The 20,363-nt window shown below is 48.1% G+C and overlaps 2 protein-coding genes across 2 annotated transcripts; both read left to right on the top strand.

Annotated features, from left to right (window-relative positions):
* The first annotated feature begins 4,503 nt into the window (after positions 1–4,503).
* Positions 4,504–13,964, top strand: LOC120638939. Its single transcript, XM_039914528.1, has 6 exons — positions 4,504–4,548; positions 10,142–10,389; positions 12,244–12,347; positions 12,588–12,628; positions 12,728–12,809; positions 13,145–13,964. Exons 1-6 carry the CDS (start codon positions 4,504–4,506, stop codon positions 13,582–13,584), a joined length of 960 nt encoding a protein of 319 aa, XP_039770462.1. The 3' UTR covers positions 13,585–13,964.
* A 1,725-nt stretch (positions 13,965–15,689) lies between these two features.
* LOC114817980 (homeobox protein DLX-4-like) lies at positions 15,690–16,859 on the top strand. Its single transcript, XM_029082867.2, has 3 exons — positions 15,690–15,957; positions 16,329–16,397; positions 16,641–16,859. The coding sequence occupies exons 1-3, from the start codon at positions 15,754–15,756 to the stop codon at positions 16,716–16,718; spliced, it is 351 nt and encodes a 116-aa protein (XP_028938700.1). The 5' UTR covers positions 15,690–15,753; the 3' UTR covers positions 16,719–16,859.
* The last annotated feature ends 3,504 nt before the right edge of the window (positions 16,860–20,363 follow it).

Raw genomic sequence — 20,363 nt, 5'->3', positions numbered from 1 at the left:
TCGCCTTGATTCTATTTAGTTGCCATTGTTTTTACGAGATGTTCTTCCCCTTGACGCTGTTTAGTGCCATTGTTCTTGTCTGTCCGTCTCCCCCGATTAGACTGTAAGCCCGTCAAACGGCAGGGACTGTCTCTATCTGTTGCCGACTTGTTCATCCCAAGCGCTTAGTACAGTGCTCTGCACATAGTAAGCGCTCAATAAATACTATTGAATGAATGAATGAATGAATAACAGCATATGTGAAGAAATGGAAGTCAATAACAAATATGGGTGGGCAAAATCACTATTTCTGAATATTAAGGAAATTTAAGACAACACTTTGTCCTCGGATTGGCCTTGTCAAAAGCAAAGATGGACTCATCATAAATGATACCAGTGGAATCAAACAGAGATGGAAAGAATACACACAGGGCCTATACCAGAAAGATAGCAATATACAAGAATTATTTGTAAAGGCTCTTTTGAAATTAGAGCCACTCATCATGGGAAGTGAAATTAGATCAGCCTTTACACTGTCTCGCTAAAAATAAAAAACCTGGCTTTGATAGCTTGACTACTGAGGTGTTTCAGGCAGCTAAATAGGAGTCAGTTAAAGTCCTTACCAAATTATGTCAACAGGTATGGCTAACCACTCAATGACCATCTGATTGGAAGAGTTCCATTTATGTTCCAGTACTGGAGAAAGGAGATACAACTAAATGGGACAATTACCATACAGTTTCCTTGATCTGGGGAGTACAAATCCAGAGTTGGAGCCCCATAGCACAGGTGTGACACCAGAGAAATCATTGGCGTGAATTTCCCTTTGTGGAAAACCACACTCTCTGAATGGTGCCAGGGATCTGCGACAGGAACCACTGTCTGGCTATATGGCTATGTGTCTGGCTACCTTCTGACTGTAGGCAGGTCAACGGGCAATGGACAGCCCGGTTCCAGAGACTCGACCTCGGCCACTCTCCAGAGGAACAAGGCTGCCACGGATCTGGCCAATTGCCTCCAGGAAGAGCTGACTTACTCTGATTGCATGAAGTACTTCATCAACTCGGTGACCATCAGCTATGGACTTAGCTGTATTTTCTCAGGAGTTCAGACGATGTTCAGGTGTCCTTCTCCAGCTCAGAGTACCATGGAGCTTGCCAGCTGAAGCACATGGAGAGGCTGGCAGTGCTCAGAAAGCAGCTCGTACCTCACCTACTGTGGGGCACCGCTGAGGAGGAGGAGCTGTGTGAGAGACACCAGCAATCTCTGAAGCTGTTCTGTCAGGAGGACGACACCAGAATCTATGTGTCCTGTTACTATTCCATGGAGCACGGGGAATACAGCGTGAGTCTGATAGTCTGATATTTCTCCATCCAGGGCTATGCGCAAAACTTCAAGCCCAGGGACGACAGCACTTACTGACCAGAAGGGATTGTATATTCTTAATCTCAAGATCCCAGCTCTTGGCTGTGAGAATGAAATGGGTGCAGAGGGGATTGATGCAGTGCCCCCATGGAGAGCCATAATAATAATGTTGGTATTTGTTAAGCTCTTACTATGTGCAGAGCACTGTTCTAAGCGCTGGGGTAGATACAACGTAAGCAGGTTGTCCCACATGAAGCTCACAGTCTTAATGCCCATTTTACAGATGAGGGAATTGAGGCACAGAGAAATTAAGTGACTTGCCCACAGTCACACAGCTGACAGGTGGCACAGCTGGGATGCGTACCCATGACCTCTGACTCCCAAGCCCAGGCTCTTTCCACTGAACCACACTGTTTCTCCTAATGTGTTACCATGTTACAGAAAGGTGTGGACAGGGAACAGGTCAATAGCCCAAATACTAATCTAGTGTCTTCTTTCTCCATTGGACGCCAGAGGAGCATTGTGCAGGTATGTATGTGTTCTGTGCTCCTCGTTGACGATCCGAGAAATGAAGGGCCAAAGAGTCCACGTGCAACGGGGGGGGGTTCTTCGGATTTTTTGGAAGGGCACAAAGGAATTCTTCTTCTGTGTGACATGCTGAGGCCTGAGATTGAAGAGAATTAGGCCCGACTCTTTGCTAACTCCAGCAATGTGTCAGTGCTGCAGCAATGGCCAAAGGCCACCATGTCCTTGGAGTTGATCGCCTACTGGATCCCTGAGATGAGAGAAATACTTGGCAGATATGCAGGTGAGTGAAAGCCCATGGGCTCTTTCTGAGCCAATCCTCTGAAAGATTCCACGCAAAATTCCTGTCTCATGCAGTACCTACAGTTTAAGACCCTGATTGGGACTGTCAGGTTGTTGCATATCACAGCCATCATTTCACTGAAGGATGGACCGAGAATATCATCCTGGATAGAGGCAGCCATTTGTTTCCTATGGTACTCCAATCCGATGTTCTGGGACTTCAGATCCCTAACACTGGGAAGGCTTTGAACTTGAAATCCCAACGACATTTTGAGTGGCTTCCCACATAAGCTTTTTCCCTCTCCCAAAGCCCTGACGGAGGTAACTCTGGGAGGAGGTCTTCTCTTCCCGATTTTAGTGTGCTAAGAACACATCCAGATGGAGCCTGGATCGCTGCTGTCGCTGCTGTAGTGGAGACAAGGATGTCCCAATTCCCAAACTACCTTTATCCAGGCACTGACTGAGTGTCGCATTGCAGTGTCCCCCTCCCTACTGCCAAACTCTCCAAACTTCTGTGGAAGACAGGGATAACATGTCGTATAATGAACCACGACCTTTTCTCTCTCTCCGCAGTGTACATGACCTTGAACTCAAACAGAGCCAGTCCCCATTTTGTTGTGCCACAGGATCGCAGGAGTGTGACATTCGTGGAGGCCCCACAGGATAGGCCCGACCACCAGGGCCGATTCGAAAATTGGCTGCGTTTTGGCCCCCCAGGTGTTCATCTCGGGGCGGCACTACTGGGAGATGGACGTGGGAGACAAGCCCGAGGTGGAGGTGGCGGTGTGTTTCGAGTCAATGAACAGAAAGAACAACGTGCCAGTTGCCCCAGGGGACTCTTTTTCACTGATGGCCTTCCAGTCTACAAGTGGGGGCAGTTTCTGAATTGCCTTCCCCTATACCTAGCTCTCTATGGCCCTTCTTATCTGCCGGGCGGGGAATTTCCAACATTATGAAGCCGAGGTCATCTCCTTCTACAACCTGTGGGAGAATGGCCTCATCCACACCTTTCCTCCTCTCCACTTCTCCGGTCTGCTACGACTCATCTTCTCCCCTTGGGAGTTCGAAATGCAGGGTCACTGACCATTGGACGAGTGTACGAGAGCCACCTCCTTAGCCGAGATTGAGATTGACCTTCCCCACCACCCTTACTGCTGCTTGAGTTGGCCTCACACATTCTTCATGGTCTAGAGGAAGCTTGGGCTCTGCCATCCATTTTCCCTTCTCCCCTGCTTGTGGTACCTCATTTTCCATTCATCTCCCTTCCCTACGTGGCTCCAGAAGATATTTTCCAAGCTGATCCTTAACAGGGAGCCCAATTCGGGGACGCTTCCGGTGGCGCTGCCACCCCAAATCGGTTAAATGATATCTCTTGAGTGTTTACAGTGCTCAGGTCATGGAACTGAAAGTTGGGAGACTAAAATGCTGAGGGTAGACGAGAGCGAGCCCAGTGTCCAACTAGCAGGTAAAATAATAATAGAGAGATATAGTAAGTGCTCCGGGGGTGGGGACAGGATGAAAAGTGCATCAAAATACTTCGAGGGGGATGAATGCCAGGGCACTGACGACATTATATCAGGTATGAAACTCAAAGTCATTCTTCGGGTGAAAACTATGAATTCGTAGTGTTCTGTATTGCTTTGCATCTGCAAGTATCCTTGGGGCTACCTCCTACCTACATCGGCTCAAAAACCGACTGTGGAAAAGACAGGAGAAAATTTCCTTCCAAGTGAGGGGCAACACCCCAGACGCCAAACTGTTGTGCGGGCCCCATGTCAGCAGTACTATCCTCTATATATCACTCTACAAATATTCAGGATGTTACTTTCAATCCTCCTTCACACTCTGAGTACCTCTGAATGTTAGAGACCTTTTCCCCTCAGGATCACAATATGGGCATAAGTCCTCCGGATTCTGGACTAAGTGCAAATAGATTGGGCAGGGCTTGGCGGTTCAAAAATAGTCACCACCATCATCCCAGAGAAGCAGCGTGGCTCAGTGGAAAAAGCCCGGCCTTGGGAGTTAGAGGTCATGGGTTCTAATCCCGCCTCCACCGCTTGTCAGCTGTGTGACTTTGGGCAAGTCACTTAACTTCTCTGTGCCTCATTTACCTAATCTGTAAAATGGGGATTGATTGGGAACCCCACGTGGGACAACCTGATCACCTTGTATCCCCCAGCGCTTGGAACAGTGCTTTTCACATAGTGAGCCCTTAACAAGTACCATGATCATTATCATTATTATTATTATCACTAATGATCATTGTACTCTTATTAGTAAAAGTTAATGGTTATCATTACTTTTTAGCCTCATCATTTTCATTACCCCAGCCAATCATTCCCTTGTACCGAGATGGCTATTGCTGTATTGAAAAGTGTCAATGAAGAGATCAGAAAGGTTTCCACTTCCACCCGACCCAGGGAGCCAGAGGGGTAAGTGAAAGAGGTGGTCCTCCATCCAGATCTGTACCCACCATTGTTATCACATCGTCAGAGGAATGGAGTTAGCCTTCGTGCCTACACTTGTTTATTAACAACTCTAGCGATATTCGGTGATGTTGGCATCAGGTCCACTTCAGAATAGCGCACGGAACTTGATTCCGGAATTTTAAAAGTAAACTTATTATGGGGAGAGAAAGTGCCTGGTCCTTCTGTTGTCCTTCTACTATACAGTCGGGTCACCATGGGGAAGCAGCGTGGCTCAGTGGAAAGAACACGGGCTTGGGAGTCAGAGGTGATGGGTTCGAATCCTGGCTCTGCCACTGTCAGCTGTATGACTGTGGGCAAGTCACTTAACTTCTCTGTGCCTCAGTTATCTCATCTGTAAAATGGGGATGAAGACTGTGAGCCTCACGTGGGACAACCTGATGACCCTGTATCTACCCCAGCGCTTAGAACAGTGCTCTGCACATAGTAAGCACTTAAGAAATACCAACATTATTATTATTATCATGGTGAGACAGAAGGGCAGAAAATCTCTGCTCTGCCCTGTAGGGCAGGGAGGATGACCTGTGTCTTGCATACTAGACGTGTGAGCCCTCTCCATTAGTGAATGTTCACTGCTCATTTACTCCTTGGCCAGTCCCACGGTGTTTTTGCTCTAGGACAAGAAGCTTCCCTGCATTTGTACCCGCGGTGCTCACACTCAAGTCCATTAACCCTAGTTGGACTCCTATGATTAGAATAATGAAAATGATAGTAATCATAAAATAATGAAAATAACATTTAATAAGTGCTTCCGAGTTGCTCAGATTCAATTCGGACAGACACTCTGTCCTACCTGATTAACTTGGATCCACCTCAGTGCTTAAAACAGTGCTAAGTAGGAAGGAGTAAGATTTAATCTGCATTTTACAGAAGAGGTATCTGAGACACGTTAAGTAATTTGCCCGAGGACACATCTGGGACAAGTAGCAGAGCCAGGATGGAAACCTAGGTCTTCTTATTTACTTTCACCTGGCTATGCTGCTTTCCTATATGATCAAAAGTAATAGAGGACATCATTTCCAAAGGAGGAGCTTTTCATCCCATTCAGGAAAATTGCATTTTGCACCTGTAAATCTGGCATGTGAAATAACTGCCCAATTGACTGACAGGGGAATTTTAAAGCCTTACCGGTCCTAGTCACTCTGCCAAGTCAGCGATAACAGCCCAGAGGGAGGTGTCAGGAAATATCCACGTTTCTGGGAAAAGATATCCCTTGAAGAAGTAACAGCCAATAGAACTCTCAGTGAAGTCATGCTCAAAATTAATACGGAGTTATCATCACTGCTTATCATGGTTACGAAATCCATGAAGAAACAGCACAGTTGAAAGGAGATAACCTGGGCCTAGGAGTCAGAGAACCCGGGTTCTAATCCCAACTCTGCCAGTTACTTGCTGTGTGACTTTGGACAACTCACCTATCTTCCTCTGTGCCCCAGTTTCCTCAATGGTAAAAGGGAGAATACCTCATCTCCTTTCTTCTCAGACCATGAGCCGCATGCAGAACAGGGACTGTGTCGGACGTAATCATTTTTTACCGATGCCAGCGCTTAAAATCGTGTTTGACGCACAGTAAGCTCTTAGTAAATGTATAAAAAACACACTTACTGAGCACCTATTGTATGGGCAGACCTATGCCTAAGCGACAGCTATTTTCTTATGGAGCACTTAGAATTTCCAGGCTATTTCATTTGAAAATTCCATGTTTCCTGGAGTTTCAAAAAAAAAACACCACCACCAAAACCCAATTCTTGGGTTTCCAAAGAGCTGGGATTAGAACACATGACCTTCTGACGCTCAAGTCCGTGTTCTATCCACTAGGCAGTGCTGCCTCCCATTGATGTAATGGAGATATTACATTACATTACATTAGCGACGGTGAAAGATGATTTCTTGGAGACAAATTTAACTTTAAAATTGGCAAGATTAGTTTCAACAGCCTGCAAAAGAGGAGCGAGAACCAGGACTTCCTTCACTCTAGGGCCAACTGGGGAACAAATACAGGAAAATACTGAGCTCCTCATCTTCCATCCCAAACCCGGTCCTCTCCCAGACTTTCTATCACCGTGAAGGGTACCACCATCCTTCCCGTCTCTCAGGCACGCAACCTCGGTATCATCTTTGACTCTCCTCTCTCTTTCACCCCACACATCCCATCCGTTACCAAGACCTGCCGGTCTCACCTTTATATAATCGCCAAAACCTGCCCTTTCCTCTCCACCTAAACGGCTACCTTACTGCTACAGGTTCTCGTAATATCCCGGCTAGACTACTGTGTCAGCCTTCTCTCTGATCTCCCTTCCTCCTCTCTCGCCCCGCTCCAGTCTATTCTTCATTCCGCTGCCCGGCTCATCTTCCTGCAGAAACGATCTGGGCATGTCACTCCCCTTCTTAAACACCTCCAGTGGTTGCCTATCAACCTCCGCTCAAAACAAAATCTCTTCACTCTAGGCTTCAAGGCTCTACATCACCTTCCCCCTTCCTACCTCTCCTCCCTTCTCTCTTTCTACTGGCCACCGCGCACGCTCCGCTCCTCTGGCGCCCACCTCCTCACTGTCAATCGGTCTCGCCTATCAAGCCGTCGACCCCTGGGCCACGTCCTCCCGCGGTCCTGGAATGTCCTTCTTCCTCACCTCTGACAATCTAATTCTCTTCCCCTCTTCAAATCCCTACTTAAAGCTCACCTCTTCCAAGAGGCCTTCCCAGACTGAGCTCCCCCCTTTTTTCCCTCTGCTCCCTCTACCCCCGCCACCTCTCCGCAGCTAAACCCTCTTCTCCCCACTTTCCCTCCCCTCCTCCCCCTCTCCCGTCCCAACCCCTCAGCACTGTATTCGTCCGCTCAACTGTATATATCTTCATCACCCTATTTATTTTGTTTAATGAGATGTACATCACCCTGATTCTATTTATTTGCCATTGTTTTCATGAGATGTTCTTCCCCTTGACTCTCTTTATTGCCATTGTTCTTGTCTGCCTGTCTCCCCCGATTAGACTGTAAGCCCGTCAAAGGGCAGGGACTGTCTCTATCCGTTGCCGATTTGTACATTCCAAGCGCGTAGTACAGTGCTCTGTACGTAGTAAGCGCTCAATAAATACTATTGAATGAACGAATGAACGAATGAAAATCCTCTCCTTGCAGAGAGGCTTATGGAGCCGGATTTCGAGGCCATCATCTTGGGTATTCCCGATCCCACACAAGTTATCCTGCTAGCTCACCGCAGAGGGAGCAGGCTCATGCCCGGGGAGGTGTTTTACGCCCTAGAACCCCGACTCCATACCCCTAACTGTACGACATCGAACCTCTCCTCGGCGGGGTTGGGGGTGGGAGACAACGGATGTCGCTCTCCCTTGCTGAGGCCACAAGGCCCCGACGAGGTTATAAAGCCTGTGGCCTGGAGGGACTCCAACTGTCTATCTGCTGCTCACCTAGACAGCTCCGGTTCCACTGTGAAGTCGTGCACAGAGTCGGTCATGCAGCGTCTCCCAGCCGAGACAAGCGGGGAGCAGGGGCCGCGCAGGGCTCCGGGTTATTACTACTGCTCCTGAGCTTTCTCCTTCTGTTTCCACATGGCCGAATGCAGGGCCCTGCCCGCGCGCCCTGGATAGGTAGTCTCCCCTGGGGAACGGCCGCTGCGACCCTGGCAGCATGTCTAGTCAGAGAGGCGGAGGAGCCCGGGAGTCCAATGTTGGGTAGAGAGTCCAAGCCGTTCTAGTTTATGGGAAGAAAGACAGAGCGGAACCCCAGAAGGCCTTCGCCCACACCAACTCGAGCAGGACCATGCTGGGGTCATGGAAAGGCCGCCACTGCCCAAGGGCTCGAGGCGCTGGACGTGCGCAAAAGCGACGGGCCGAGGTACCGAGGCCACCCGCGCATGCTGAGGCGGAGCCGTGGGAAGCAAAGATCCCGCGCACTGCCCCTGTAGGCCCGAAATGATGGAGCAAGCAAAGGCGCTCGGTCCCCCCGGCAGCCCCACCCGGCGGTCTCTATGGAACTGTCTATCCATCGGCGGGGAGCGGGGGAGTGTAGGCCCGACAGGGCTTTCTAGAATTCTCATCATAATCATGAAAGAGCACCACTTTTTGTTGGCCCTGAACGCCAAAATCCTGAACCTGCCCCACATGTCGTTTTGGTGAAATATTTCCCAGTCTGCTCAGGGTGAGCTGTCTTGCAAAGTGTGACTTGAGTTAGAACTGGCTTGGAAAGAAAGGAAGGAAGAAAAGGAATAAGGTAGAAGGTATAAGAGAAAGACAGGAAGAAAGACAGGAAGAAAGACAGACAGAAAGACAGACAGAAAGAAAGACAGAAAGACACAGAAAAAGAAAGGAAGGAAGAAAGACAGACAGAGAAAGAAAGAAAGAAAGAAAGAAAGAAAGAAAGAAAGAAAGAAAGAAAGAAAGAAAGAAAGAAAGAAAGAAAGAAAGAAAGAAAGAAAGAAAGAAGGAAGGAAAAAAGAAAGGAAAGACAATAACAAATTGGTTACTCCATGTATACGACTTCTTCGAAATTATTCGCTTGGGCCTTTCCTAATATATCCCATTCCTTCCAGATTGCACTCTCTCAGCCTTTCGGGCTTCTTTCCCTCCTCTGAAAACCCCCATTTTCACAACGCCCCCCCCCCAACCCCACTATCATCCAATTCTTCGTGACTCGTGCACGCTCAAGCCTTCCATTTCTTCCGCAAGCCCCACCCACAAATTATCTCTCCCAAAATGGCTCTGTACGCAGTAACCAGTTTCTCTGGCTCAAGCCATTTGGCTATTTCTTAGTGTTCTACCACAGAAATCCTGCTACCAAAGGAAACCTTAGCCACATTGTTGTGGTGATCGTCCTACCATCTCCTACAATCTTCCTTGCCTCAGGTTTTGTTGAAGACTCCGACCATTCTTGTAATTACCCTTTTCTTCTATAATCCCATGTGTCTCCTACCGACAACGAAGGTGAAGTTCTGTAACTCTCGGTCTACAGCACCGGAAGGATCCTTTAGACCGTTCCTGTAGTTTAGAATCGATCACTCTTTGCACTTTCTTTGACATAACTCTCACTCTCTCTCTCTCTGCCTCCCTCTTTCCTCTCTCCATCTCTATCCTCTTGCTCTCTTTCCCTGTGTGCTCTCTATTTATTGATCTCTGTCTATCACCGATTAGTCTCTCTATATCGCTCTGTTTCTGTCTCTCCCAAATGCATCTCTGTAGGTTTTCCTACCAAATGACTAGTTGGCAACCTTCCTCCGGCTACACGGGTCCACAGAAATTCTGGGAAATATGGAAATGGGAAACAAAACAATGCAGAGAGTAGAGAGAAGATACAGTGTTCGCTTGAGCACAGGGTTCCACACACATTTAGCGCCCACGGGAGACCATCCCACCATCCTCCCAGCCTCACAACCCCGTAACTTTGGCAAAGGCCTCAGCTTACTTGCTTCATTCAGACCACATATTCATTTTTCTCACCAGAGTCTGGAAATCAAACCTCATGATATTGTTAAAATCTGCCCTTTCCTCTCCAGAAACTCTACCACTACGCTATTCCAAGAATATGTCTTCCTTCCTGCCTCCACTACTACATCAGCCTCCTAATATCGTCCCAGTATGAGGGCAGTTTCATGGGGCCCTGGAAGAGCAAGCTTGATTCCAGTTCGCTTCAGGCTTCAGTGCTGTATATATCCTGGCCCTTACAACTCCATATCCAGCAGGAATCACATTCTGGCAACACTTTCACAGAAGTTGCCTTGTCTGAAGAGCTCATATCCGGAAAGTCGGGGACTGTATGAATTTAAAGATCCCGAAGGCACACAATAACACTCGTGACACATGTTCAACACTTACTACTTACCCTGCTGTACTTTCACATTCACTTGGTCCCATGCTTGGCACACAGTTGGCTCTGGGTTTCTGTCGATTGCCCGTTGACCTTCCTCCTGTCCGAAGGTAGTCACAGGATGGTTGTGGACCTCGTACCCATTCAGAAAGATTGGATTGCCCCAAAAGGATATCCAGCACAGTAATTTTTCTGGAGTTAGGTGTCTGCTATGGAACAGTAAGAGGAGATTTTCATGACTCTCCAAAAGGCCCAGCTAAGGTCCCTCTAGCTCCAGCCCCAGTAAGGTGGACATCCTGGCTCTAGCGACTCCTTCCATAACTGGAATCACACTCTGGCAATGCAGTCTAAAGGTGCCTGGTCAAGAGAGCTCATATCTGGAAAGCAGGAGATGGTGTGAAAATAAGGCAAGGTTCCTATCGATTCCCTCTAATGGACTGAATCCAAGCACCTTGAGAACTGCTCGGGACAGAGTAAGCACTCAATACCTCAGCATTCGTAATCAGCACTCGACAGATGACTATATGTCAGACACAGTACTAATCGCTGGAGGAGTTAAGTAAATTGATTTTCAAAGGAAGAATCACTCTAGCCCTCTGGGACTTTTGCTTGAAAACGCAGAGAAAGCGTTGACTCGGGGCTCTGACACTAACAACAACGAAGTAGGTGTTGCATTTATACGGTCCATTGAGTTCTCCTTCCTAGCCACAATATTAATTGCTGTGGGAGATACAATAAAATCATTTTCCATGGAAAATCACTCTACATTTTGGGGTCCCGTTTTAGGAATCAAGATTTCATAACCGTGTAAGCAAGGAGAGAATGAAAATTGGTGGTCTACGGATTCCAAGCCGGCAACAAGTATTTAAATAAACAAAAAACAGAGAAAAGAAGGACACGGGCCTGTAAGTCAGAGGACGTGGGATCTAATTCCTCTTCCAGCGCAAGTCGGGTTTTTGACCTTGCACAAGTGGTTTAAATTCTCTGTGCCTCTGTCACCTCATCTGTAAAATAGGTATTAGGATTGTGAGCCCCACGTGGCAAATGGACTATCTCCAGCGTAATCAGCTTTATCTACCCCAAAGCTTAGAACGGAACCCAGTCCTTTGTAAGCTCTTAACAGAAAAAAATAACCAAATCAAATGTATTTTCCCTCCTGACTATGATTTCATTGTCGGCAAGAACGTGTCTATCAACTTTGTTGATATGTCTACTACTTTATGTCTAGTACAGTCCTACGCATAGAATAAGCGCTCAATAAATACGATTGGTGATGATGATGGAGGCCGTGAGTAGATCTTAGGAACATTAGGTGCATTTGAATGAGAGGGGAACGCGGACTGCCATGCCCAGGAGGCAGAGGCCAGCCTCTCCCTCACAGCGGTCCAGTCTCCCTAAGTAGGAAAAGACCTACCAAACCAAGAACGCCAACTGTAATCCAGGGTCAAAGTCAGAATTAAGAAATAATCACTTGATGGAGGGGAAGAAAAAGCAGGTGTCATTTTCGTTGAACTGGGACACGCATTATGAAGCGAAAACAAACTGTAATACAAATAGGGGAGGAAAATAAAAGAAAGCAAGAGATAACGAGGGAAAGTGCTAAAGAAAGAAAGGAAATAAGAAAATAAGCCCCCTTTGAAAATGCAGTCCTTTAATGCATAAGGAAACGATGACTAATTGATTGATCATCTGGGAGTGAATAAACCTCGTTCGAGTGTTAACAAGGGCAAGGGAGAACTGCCCACGGGCCCTCGCCCCGCTTTCTCGCGTTCTCTCTAACTCTATAAATAGGGCCGCGAGGCCTCAGCATCCCATTTGGTGGATTCCTTCGACGGAGCAACCAGCTGCCGAAGCGTGTCCAGTCGATGAGGGCTTCAGTGACGGACCCAGACCAGGTAGGTAACGCAGTAGGGACTGCGGGGGATGACAGGGCCGGATATGGGACTAGGAAATTCGTCCAGGATCTGGCAGGGGTAATTCCCCAACGGGAGGGTGGGGAGTGAATCTTCCAAGGCTGCTGAGCCTCTGAACTAAGGCAACCGCGGGGCATTTGTCGAGGGTAGGCATGTGTGGCCTGGCTTTCCCTTCATTTTCGAATGTATCTCTACTAACTGCTCCTTGTTTTCCTCCCGTAGGTTCCTGCTCGGAAAAGGCCATTCTCTCCCGCCCCGCGCAGGTCAAGAACAGGCCTAGAGAGCCTAGCGGATGTTGGCTGCAGGATGGCTATGAATGCTGATCAATTCGTAAGCGCTCACAGCCATTCCAGGAAATTTAGGACTTGAAGTCCATCCTCTTGGACCTGGAGGAATTGCAAAGGAGCGAGGAGGAAGAGGAAGCGATGTTTCAAACATTTCCAGGTAGGACTTTCAGGCCCGAAGGAGTCAGACCCATTGGGCCGAGGGGAAGATTACCGTATGAGAGGGAGCAGTGAAGTAGCATGGGTTAGGCGGGCTGGGGAAACTGCGAGCGCAGCAGGGGTCAGGGGATAGGTTTCTCGGGGTCCCACGGAAGGCGGTGTAGACGATCCTGGAAAAAAAAAGGGGGCTAGAGTAGTTGGATTCGGTCAGGAATTTCCTTTCTAAGCAGGACGTCGGAACGGTGGTGCTCCTTCTGATTTCCGGGATCTCCGAGGACTTCTCAGCTCTGGAAAGCAGCTCTATCATTCACTGCTTTCTCTCTCTTTCCGTCACAGAACCGTCCTCCTTGGTAAGCTTGTTTTCCTGCTTCGAGACGAGCGGCAGCAAGAGGCAGACAACTGAGACTGGCTTGCATAGAGACGCAAAGCGAAGGCGGCTAGGCGGAGACGAGATTGAATCAGTAGTTTCCCCATACCCGGAACCGCTCTGGGAGACTCAGGATCTGCTGGAGTATGTTAACCGGTTTGCACAGTCCCTTGCTGAGGAAGACAGTTCAAGCACAGGTAAGTGCTTCGGCAGTTTCAGAGGGGCCAGCGTGTGTCCCATTCCAAACTCTCCTATGCATACTGCCACGGTGACCATGTGGACAATGCCTTTGATTTTCCAGGTATGTTGCAAGGAAAAGGGCCCCCGGGTATTTCTGAGATACCCCCTCTCCATCTCTTACAGAGTTCCTTGTTTACCTTATGAAGCCTGCTGCTACCAGCTACCCTGACTGTCCCCTCCGTTCCCTCACTTTCTTTCTCAGTGTCCTTTGAGATTGTGGATTCGAAACAGCCTTGCCGGTATATGCCATCTGATTCACATTTGGTTCAATTCGCAGGGCCTTCCACCTCACTTGGCCCGGCTTCCCCCGCCCCCGATCTGCAACGGAGACCACCATCTACAAGAGAGGCACTAGAGGAGGTGGAGCGAATCATTGAAGAGCTCAGAGCTAAAGATGAATCTTTACAGGCCGTCCCTTCCGATGCATTGGAATATGTCTCTGGGAACCTTGACACAACAAACGAGTCGGGCCAGGCTCCATCAGGTAAGGATAATTCCGAAGGAATATGCCGCCTCCACAGGCTTGGACTGGGATCAGGGCGCCTCTGGCTGGAGAGCACCTGGGCTACCGTGGAGCTCAGGAATCATTGGATACTTTTGGGTTAGACATCGGGACCCCGGGCTGTTTCTGGTGGGGAGCCCCAAGCCTCACCAAGTCCAAGAGTGTGGAGTCCTACTCTTAGGATGGGTGTGGATTTTTCCCTTCACATCTTCCTCGGTGCAATTGGCGGGCTGAATTCGATGAGTCTGAAAGTAGGTCGGATTGGTTTCAGAGACTCCCCTAGACTGATGGGTCTGAGACTTTGCCTTTCAGCCTTGCCATCCACAAGTCAGCCTGGCCCGAGTATTTCTCAGAAGTCCCTTTCCATCTCTTGCAAAGCTACCCGTTTATCCTTAAGTAACCTAATGATATCTGCTGCCTTGAGATTCTTCTCCAGTGGTTTTCCCGCTTCCGTCCTTTCACACTGCCCTTGGTCCTTGCGGATTTGGAATAGCCTTACCCGCACATGCCAAGTGATTCATGGTTTCTTCAATGCGCAGGACGTTCCAGCTCACTTGGACCAGCTTCTCGCGCCATAGCTTCTCAACAGAGACCGTCATCACCGGGGGGTGGCTCAAGAAGACTTGGAGCAAATTATTTAAGAGCTCGATGCTAAAGCTGAATCATGCCAGGCCCTTCCTCCCAATGTACTGGATCATCTCTCTGGAGGACCCTACATGCCAATCGCGGTGGAGCCGGTCCAATCCAGTATGTCAGGTAAGATTTCGGGAGAATCTACCACCTCCTCAGACTTGGATCGGGGTCAGGGCACTTCTGGCTGGAGAGAACCTGAATGAGCATGAAGCTCAGGAGCCACTAGGTACTTTTGGGGGTGGTCTTCAGGACCCCAGTTTATCCTGATTTGGGACTAACAAGCCTTACCTTCTCCCAGAAATGATGAATTTACTCGGCATGTCCAGCTGGATTTTTCCTTACACATTATCCTCCGTGCACTTGGCGGGCTGAATTATTTAAATGCTTCTCCGAGAATGGGGAGAGAGGCTGCAATGGGCTGATAGCTCTCGTTCTTTGCTTTTCAGCCCTGCCATTCATGAGTCAGCCCGTGATTGCCTGGCTTGGGGTTTTCTGAGGTGGACCCTTTCCAACTCATGCAGTTACTTAATTTTCCCTACAGAACCTGCTGCTACTTCCTGGTCTGACCGTCCTCCCCGTCTGGTTTCAGTTTCCTTCCTTTAACGCTGTCCTGGGATTTTGAGGATTCGGGACAGCCTTGCCCACCATGCCAATTGACTGATAGTTTCTCCTACTCACAGGACGATCCAGCTCATTTGGACCGACTCCTCCCATCTCAGCTCTGCAACGGATACCGTCGTCACTGGCAGAGGCAAAATAAGAGTTGGAGCAAATCATTGAAGAGCTCATCGCTAAAGATGAATCCAGTTGGGCTCTCCCTACTGATGTATTGGATTATTTCTCTGACGCCGTTGGGCAGTGCCAAACAGGTAAATCCAATTTCGGGGGAATCCGCTGCCACCGCCGCAGGTTACTTTTGGGCGTGACCTTCGGGACTCAGGAATGCGGCTGGTTGGGGCCGCCAACACTCACTTATTCCCAGAACCCATGGTTCGACACTCGGAATGGGTCTGAATTTCCATTCACATCGCTTTCTGGGTCTACTTCACAGGCTGGAGTCCTGGACTGCTGATCCCAGGACAGATGGGTTGGTAAGGTGACTACATTGGTTTGTTAGATCTTACTCTTTGCCTTTCAGGACTGCTGTCCGCCAGGTCCTGCCCCGAAGCTCTCATACCAATTTCTCCAGCACCCAATGCTGATATGGACAGCTACCCCAGCGAGGCGATCCCGGGAACCAACCACATCGTTCCGGTCACTAAAATCTCGCAGGAGAAGAAGAGCCGGCCTGACAGATTCAGTGAAAATCAACTCAGAGAGTTGTGGGCGCGGTTTGAAGTCACGCCATACCTGACGACGGAACAAGTGCAATGCCTGTCTTCTCAGCTGGGTCTGACAACGCTGCAGGTATGCTTCGTCCAGTCTTTTCTCAGTCTCATATCTAGTAGGATCCCTGCACATTCACTTCCCCAACCCCGTCAGCCCGACCTGAGGAAGTGGGGGTTTATCTTAGGTACTGAGGTAGAAATATCTGATGATTTTTCCATTTCATGGCTTCTTCCTTCTGCTCTTTCTCGGCAAGCCTCCATATATGACTCCGTAGTATGACTCCTTTCCCTTGATGGCTTCTCTGAGAAGTTGGTTCCTCCCCATGACTGTCTGGATTCATGTGTGTGTGGTTTTTGTATGTGTGTTGGGGGTTGTCTGTGTGCCAGGGACAGGGTGAGTGGGAGGTCTCTCTATCACCTCTCTGACCTATTTTCTGCCTCATCCTATAGGTTAGAAACTGGTTCCGGAATCACAGGAAGAAATACAAGCTGTGGATTGCCCCGAGACTTCAGACACCCGTACGTATTTCTGGGGGGAAGTGTAGAGTATGCCACAGTGCGTGTATGTACATGCAATAGCAGCAGAGCCCCATACAATCATGTGGGCTCCTTGGATTTTCAGGATGTGGAAGGTGAAACCTTCTCGGAATGCTCCTCTCCCTCTGAAAAAAGCCCTCACATTCCCGCTTGAACCAACAGCTCTGCGCACACCTGTGTTTTCCAAGCCAGCACTCGGCAACTCTTTTCCCTCTTTGTTTACAGGAGCAACGCCCTTCCCTTCAGCCCTGGAATACCAAGTCTGGAGCGGGAAGGATGTGGATGCATTTCCAACCCCGCTGATGACAATATCATTTCCGGAAGCATCGCCATGTCATCTCTACTCATCCAGTCCGGTAAGATGCACTTAGAACAGGATCTCAGCTCTCAGACTTGCAAGACTGTGTTGTCCAACCTGGACACGATACCTCATCTCATCATACATATTATTAGCCATATATATATAAATATATATATATTTAGCCTTTATATAACCGTTTTATACCAAATTAACAAACACAGTAAAATGTCAGTGGAACCTCAGTTCCAATACCCATATCACCACTCCTACAGAATTCCCTGACATGGAAAAAGCAATTGAAAAATTCTCCTTTCCCAATTACCTCTTTTACCCATTTGTTTGAGGGAGGTGTCTTCCCTTTAAACACATTTTCTCTTTGATATTTTACACTGATAGACCCAGCCCCTTAGGGTATTCTAATCCGCACCCATGCCTCAGTTGTAAATGCTCTGTAATGAACTAAGACAAGGGAAACAGCTTAAAAAGTCTAAACCGGCAATATAACTCTCAACCTTTGAATTACCCACGTTTAAAAAGGTATTTCTAATCACAGGACACATTTTTACAACACTTCACAACACTGGCCAGTTCATTCATCATAACTAATTTAATGCATATTTTGCACAGAAAGGCCACCACAACCAATCCCTTGTGTTTAATGAGTTGTTCATTTCCATTCCCCTAGAAAAAGTGTCTAGATCCTTATATTCCTGAGACATTGGCATTCCCTCTCATCTGTATTCATTCCCCTATTATCTCTTTAGAGACAACCTTCAGGGATTTTCCTTCAAGCCTCTCACTCTTGTCCATATTTACAACCTTTCCTCATTCCGGCTCCACCCACATCGTTATACACAATCTCACTACAGTCATCATCTCAAATCTCAACTCTGACATCCCCAGAACATCCTATATAAGAATTCTAGCACCATAACACGAGGGGGACCTTAATCCCAACATGTTAACGCAATCTTTGCTGTACTAAAAACAGAACGGAGATGTTTTTACGGAATCATAAGGGACTTCCCTTCTTCAAAAGAGGCTAACACTCCTTGGACTGTTTAGAATATTGCTCTTGTAACTCGCTGAGTTCTTCTCCAGTAAATCGAGTTATCATTCTGCCCTGAACATTACCTCTTCGCCTAGCCCACATGGAAACTCCTGACTTCCCTTTACATTCCCCCTCCTTGATCATCGGGTAAAATGAGGCGGTGGGAAGGGGACTCTCAGTGTGGCTTCCCTCTCCTGGAAAAGGGAGGCCCTCACAATTTTCAGGGCCAGGGGCCCTCGAAGAGATCCCAGGGTCCAGTGGAGAAATCTGGACCATCTCCATCCAATACTAGAGATACATCCACAGGGGTGACCGGCTTCTGTCGGGCTAATTCAAATGATCCCTTCACTAAAGGCTCTAGGGTCTTTTCCAATTTGGTCATCTGCCTCTTTCAGACCCGAGAGTTCTCTCACGAGGCAGCTTCGTTCCTCTTTTCTCTGCCCTATTGATGCAGGCTTGCAAACTTTCAATTTCTCCTCTACCCGTGGATAAGCTCAACAAACAGGAGACTGATGACGACTTCCCTTCCTTTCCAAGCTTAAACCTCTGCCTAAGCCTTCGGCTAGATTTCTATTTCTCCATTTAGGATTTCCTGGTTTCCCCACGATCCATTTAGCAACTCAATGATCCACCTAACAATAGTCCACCCATTTCTTTTCATAGGATCCTTTCATGCTTCACTGAGATCGTCCAATTCTCCCCTCGTCCTGGAGGTCTATGCATTCATTTTATGCAATAGTGTTTATTATGCGCAGACTGTGTGCAGAGCACTGTACCAAGGGCTGGGGAAAGTAAAATGCAACAATAAACAATGACAGTTCTAAGCCCTGCCTCAAATGAGCTTACGGTCTAGCTGGGGGTGGGCAGAGGAAGGTTCGGGGGGAGACAGACATTAATACAAATAAATAAAATTACAGATATGTGCATTAGTGCTTTAGGGTTAGGGAGTGGGAAGAGCAAAGGGAGCAAGTCAGGGTAACACAGAAGGGAGTGGGTGATGAGGAAAAGTGGGGCTTAGTCTGGGAAAGTATCTTGTGCCTTCAATAAGGCTTTGAATGGGGGTGGGCGGGGAGGGTAATTGTCTGTCAGATATGGGAATGGATGGCATTCCTGGTCAGAGGCAGGACATGGGCCCGGCGAGTTCGAGGCACAGAGCCAGGGTTAGCACCAGAGGAGTGAAGTTTGCAAGCTGGGTTGTAGAAGGAAAGAAGTGATGTGCGGTATGTGCAGAGCACTGTACTAAGCGCTTGGAATGAACAAAGTCGGCAACAGATAGAGACAGTCCCTGCCATTTGACAGGCTTACAGTCTTATCGGGGGAGACAGACAGACAAGAACAATGGCAATAAATAGAGTCAAGGGGAAGAACATCTCGTAAAAACAATGGCAACTAAATAGAATCAAGGCGATGTACATTTCATTAAAATAAATAGGGTAATGAAAATATATACAGGGTGTGTTAGGCTTATAGTGTGAATATTCTGTTAACTGGGATAATGTGCAGTATACCTTTACTCCCCACGGAATTTAGGCAAACCTAACCAATCTCACCTGGTGGCCTGGAGCCCTGAACTATTGGTGATTTTTGTGGGTTCAGTCATCCTTTACAAGGCAATTTCTCTTTGGGAAGCAGATCACCTCCTTGCAAACTTGCACACTATTTCCATTTAGGTGGATGACATTTTGTCATCAGCATTTCCAGGATTCTGTCATCCTGGAAACAGCTGCTTTACAGATTAATGTACTTACATTTTCCGGGAACAGGCCAAGTTTACTAAAATCTTGATTTCACCACTACAGTTGTCTTCCGGCTTTCTTCTATGCGGTCTGTACACTCTTACCTAGTCTCAATGACTGGCTCCACATTCATTCATTCAATAGTATTTATTGAGCGCTTACTATGTGCAGAGAACTGTACTAAGCACTTGGAATGAACAAGTCGGCAGCAGATAGAGACAGTCCCTGCCGTTTGACGGGCTTACAGTCTTATTGCGGGAGACGGACAGACAAGAACAATAGCAATAAATAGAGTCAAGGGGAAGAACATCTCGTAAAAACAATGGCAACTAAATAGAATCAAGGCGATGTACAATTCATTAACAAAATAAATAGGGTAATGGAAATATATACAGTTGAGCGGACGAGTACAGTGCTGAGGGGATGGGAAGGGAGAGGGGGAGGAGCAGAGGGAAAGGGGGAAAAGAGGGTTTAGCTGCGGAGAGGTGAAAGGGGGGTGGTAGAGGGAGTAGAGGGAGAAGAGGAGCTCAGTCTGGGAAGGCCTCTTGGAGGAGATGAGTTTTAAGTAGGGTTTTGAAGAGGGGAAGAGAATCAGTTTGGCGGAGGTGAGGAGGGAGGGCGTTCCAGGACCGCGGGAGGACGTGGCCCAGGGGTCGACGGCGGGATAGGCGAGACCGAGGGACGGTGAGGAGGTGGGCGGCAGAGGAGCAGACCGTGCGGGGTGGGTGAGTGAAAGAGAGAAGGGAGGAGAGGTAGGAAGGGGCAAGGTGATGGAGAGCCCTGAAGCCTAGAGTGAGGAGGTTTTGTTTGGAGCGGAGGTTGATAGGCAACCACTGGAGTTGTTTAAGAAGGGGAGTGAC

This window comes from Ornithorhynchus anatinus, chromosome 17 (assembly GCF_004115215.2).
Source record: "Ornithorhynchus anatinus isolate Pmale09 chromosome 17, mOrnAna1.pri.v4, whole genome shotgun sequence".
NCBI classification, from domain to species: Eukaryota; Metazoa; Chordata; class Mammalia; order Monotremata; family Ornithorhynchidae; genus Ornithorhynchus; species Ornithorhynchus anatinus.
This window is presented reverse-complemented; position numbering and strand designations above follow the sequence as displayed.

Excerpts from the sequence above, each read along its gene's own strand:
- LOC120638939 (XM_039914528.1), top strand. The coding sequence starts at position 4,504 with ATGGCTATTGCTGTATTGAAAAGTGTCAATGAAGAGATCAGAAAG. Across the intron at positions 10,390-12,243 it reads GAAGAGCTCATATCCGGAAA|GGCCGCGAGGCCTCAGCATC; the intron begins GTCGGGGACTGT and ends CTCTATAAATAG. Across the intron at positions 12,810-13,144 it reads GATGTTTCAAACATTTCCAG|AACCGTCCTCCTTGGTAAGC; the intron begins GTAGGACTTTCA and ends TTTCCGTCACAG.
- LOC114817980 (XM_029082867.2), top strand. The coding sequence starts at position 15,754 with ATGGACAGCTACCCCAGCGAGGCGATCCCGGGAACCAACCACATCGTT. Across the intron at positions 15,958-16,328 it reads TGGGTCTGACAACGCTGCAG|GTTAGAAACTGGTTCCGGAA; the intron begins GTATGCTTCGTC and ends CTCATCCTATAG. Across the intron at positions 16,398-16,640 it reads CCCCGAGACTTCAGACACCC|GAGCAACGCCCTTCCCTTCA; the intron begins GTACGTATTTCT and ends CTTTGTTTACAG.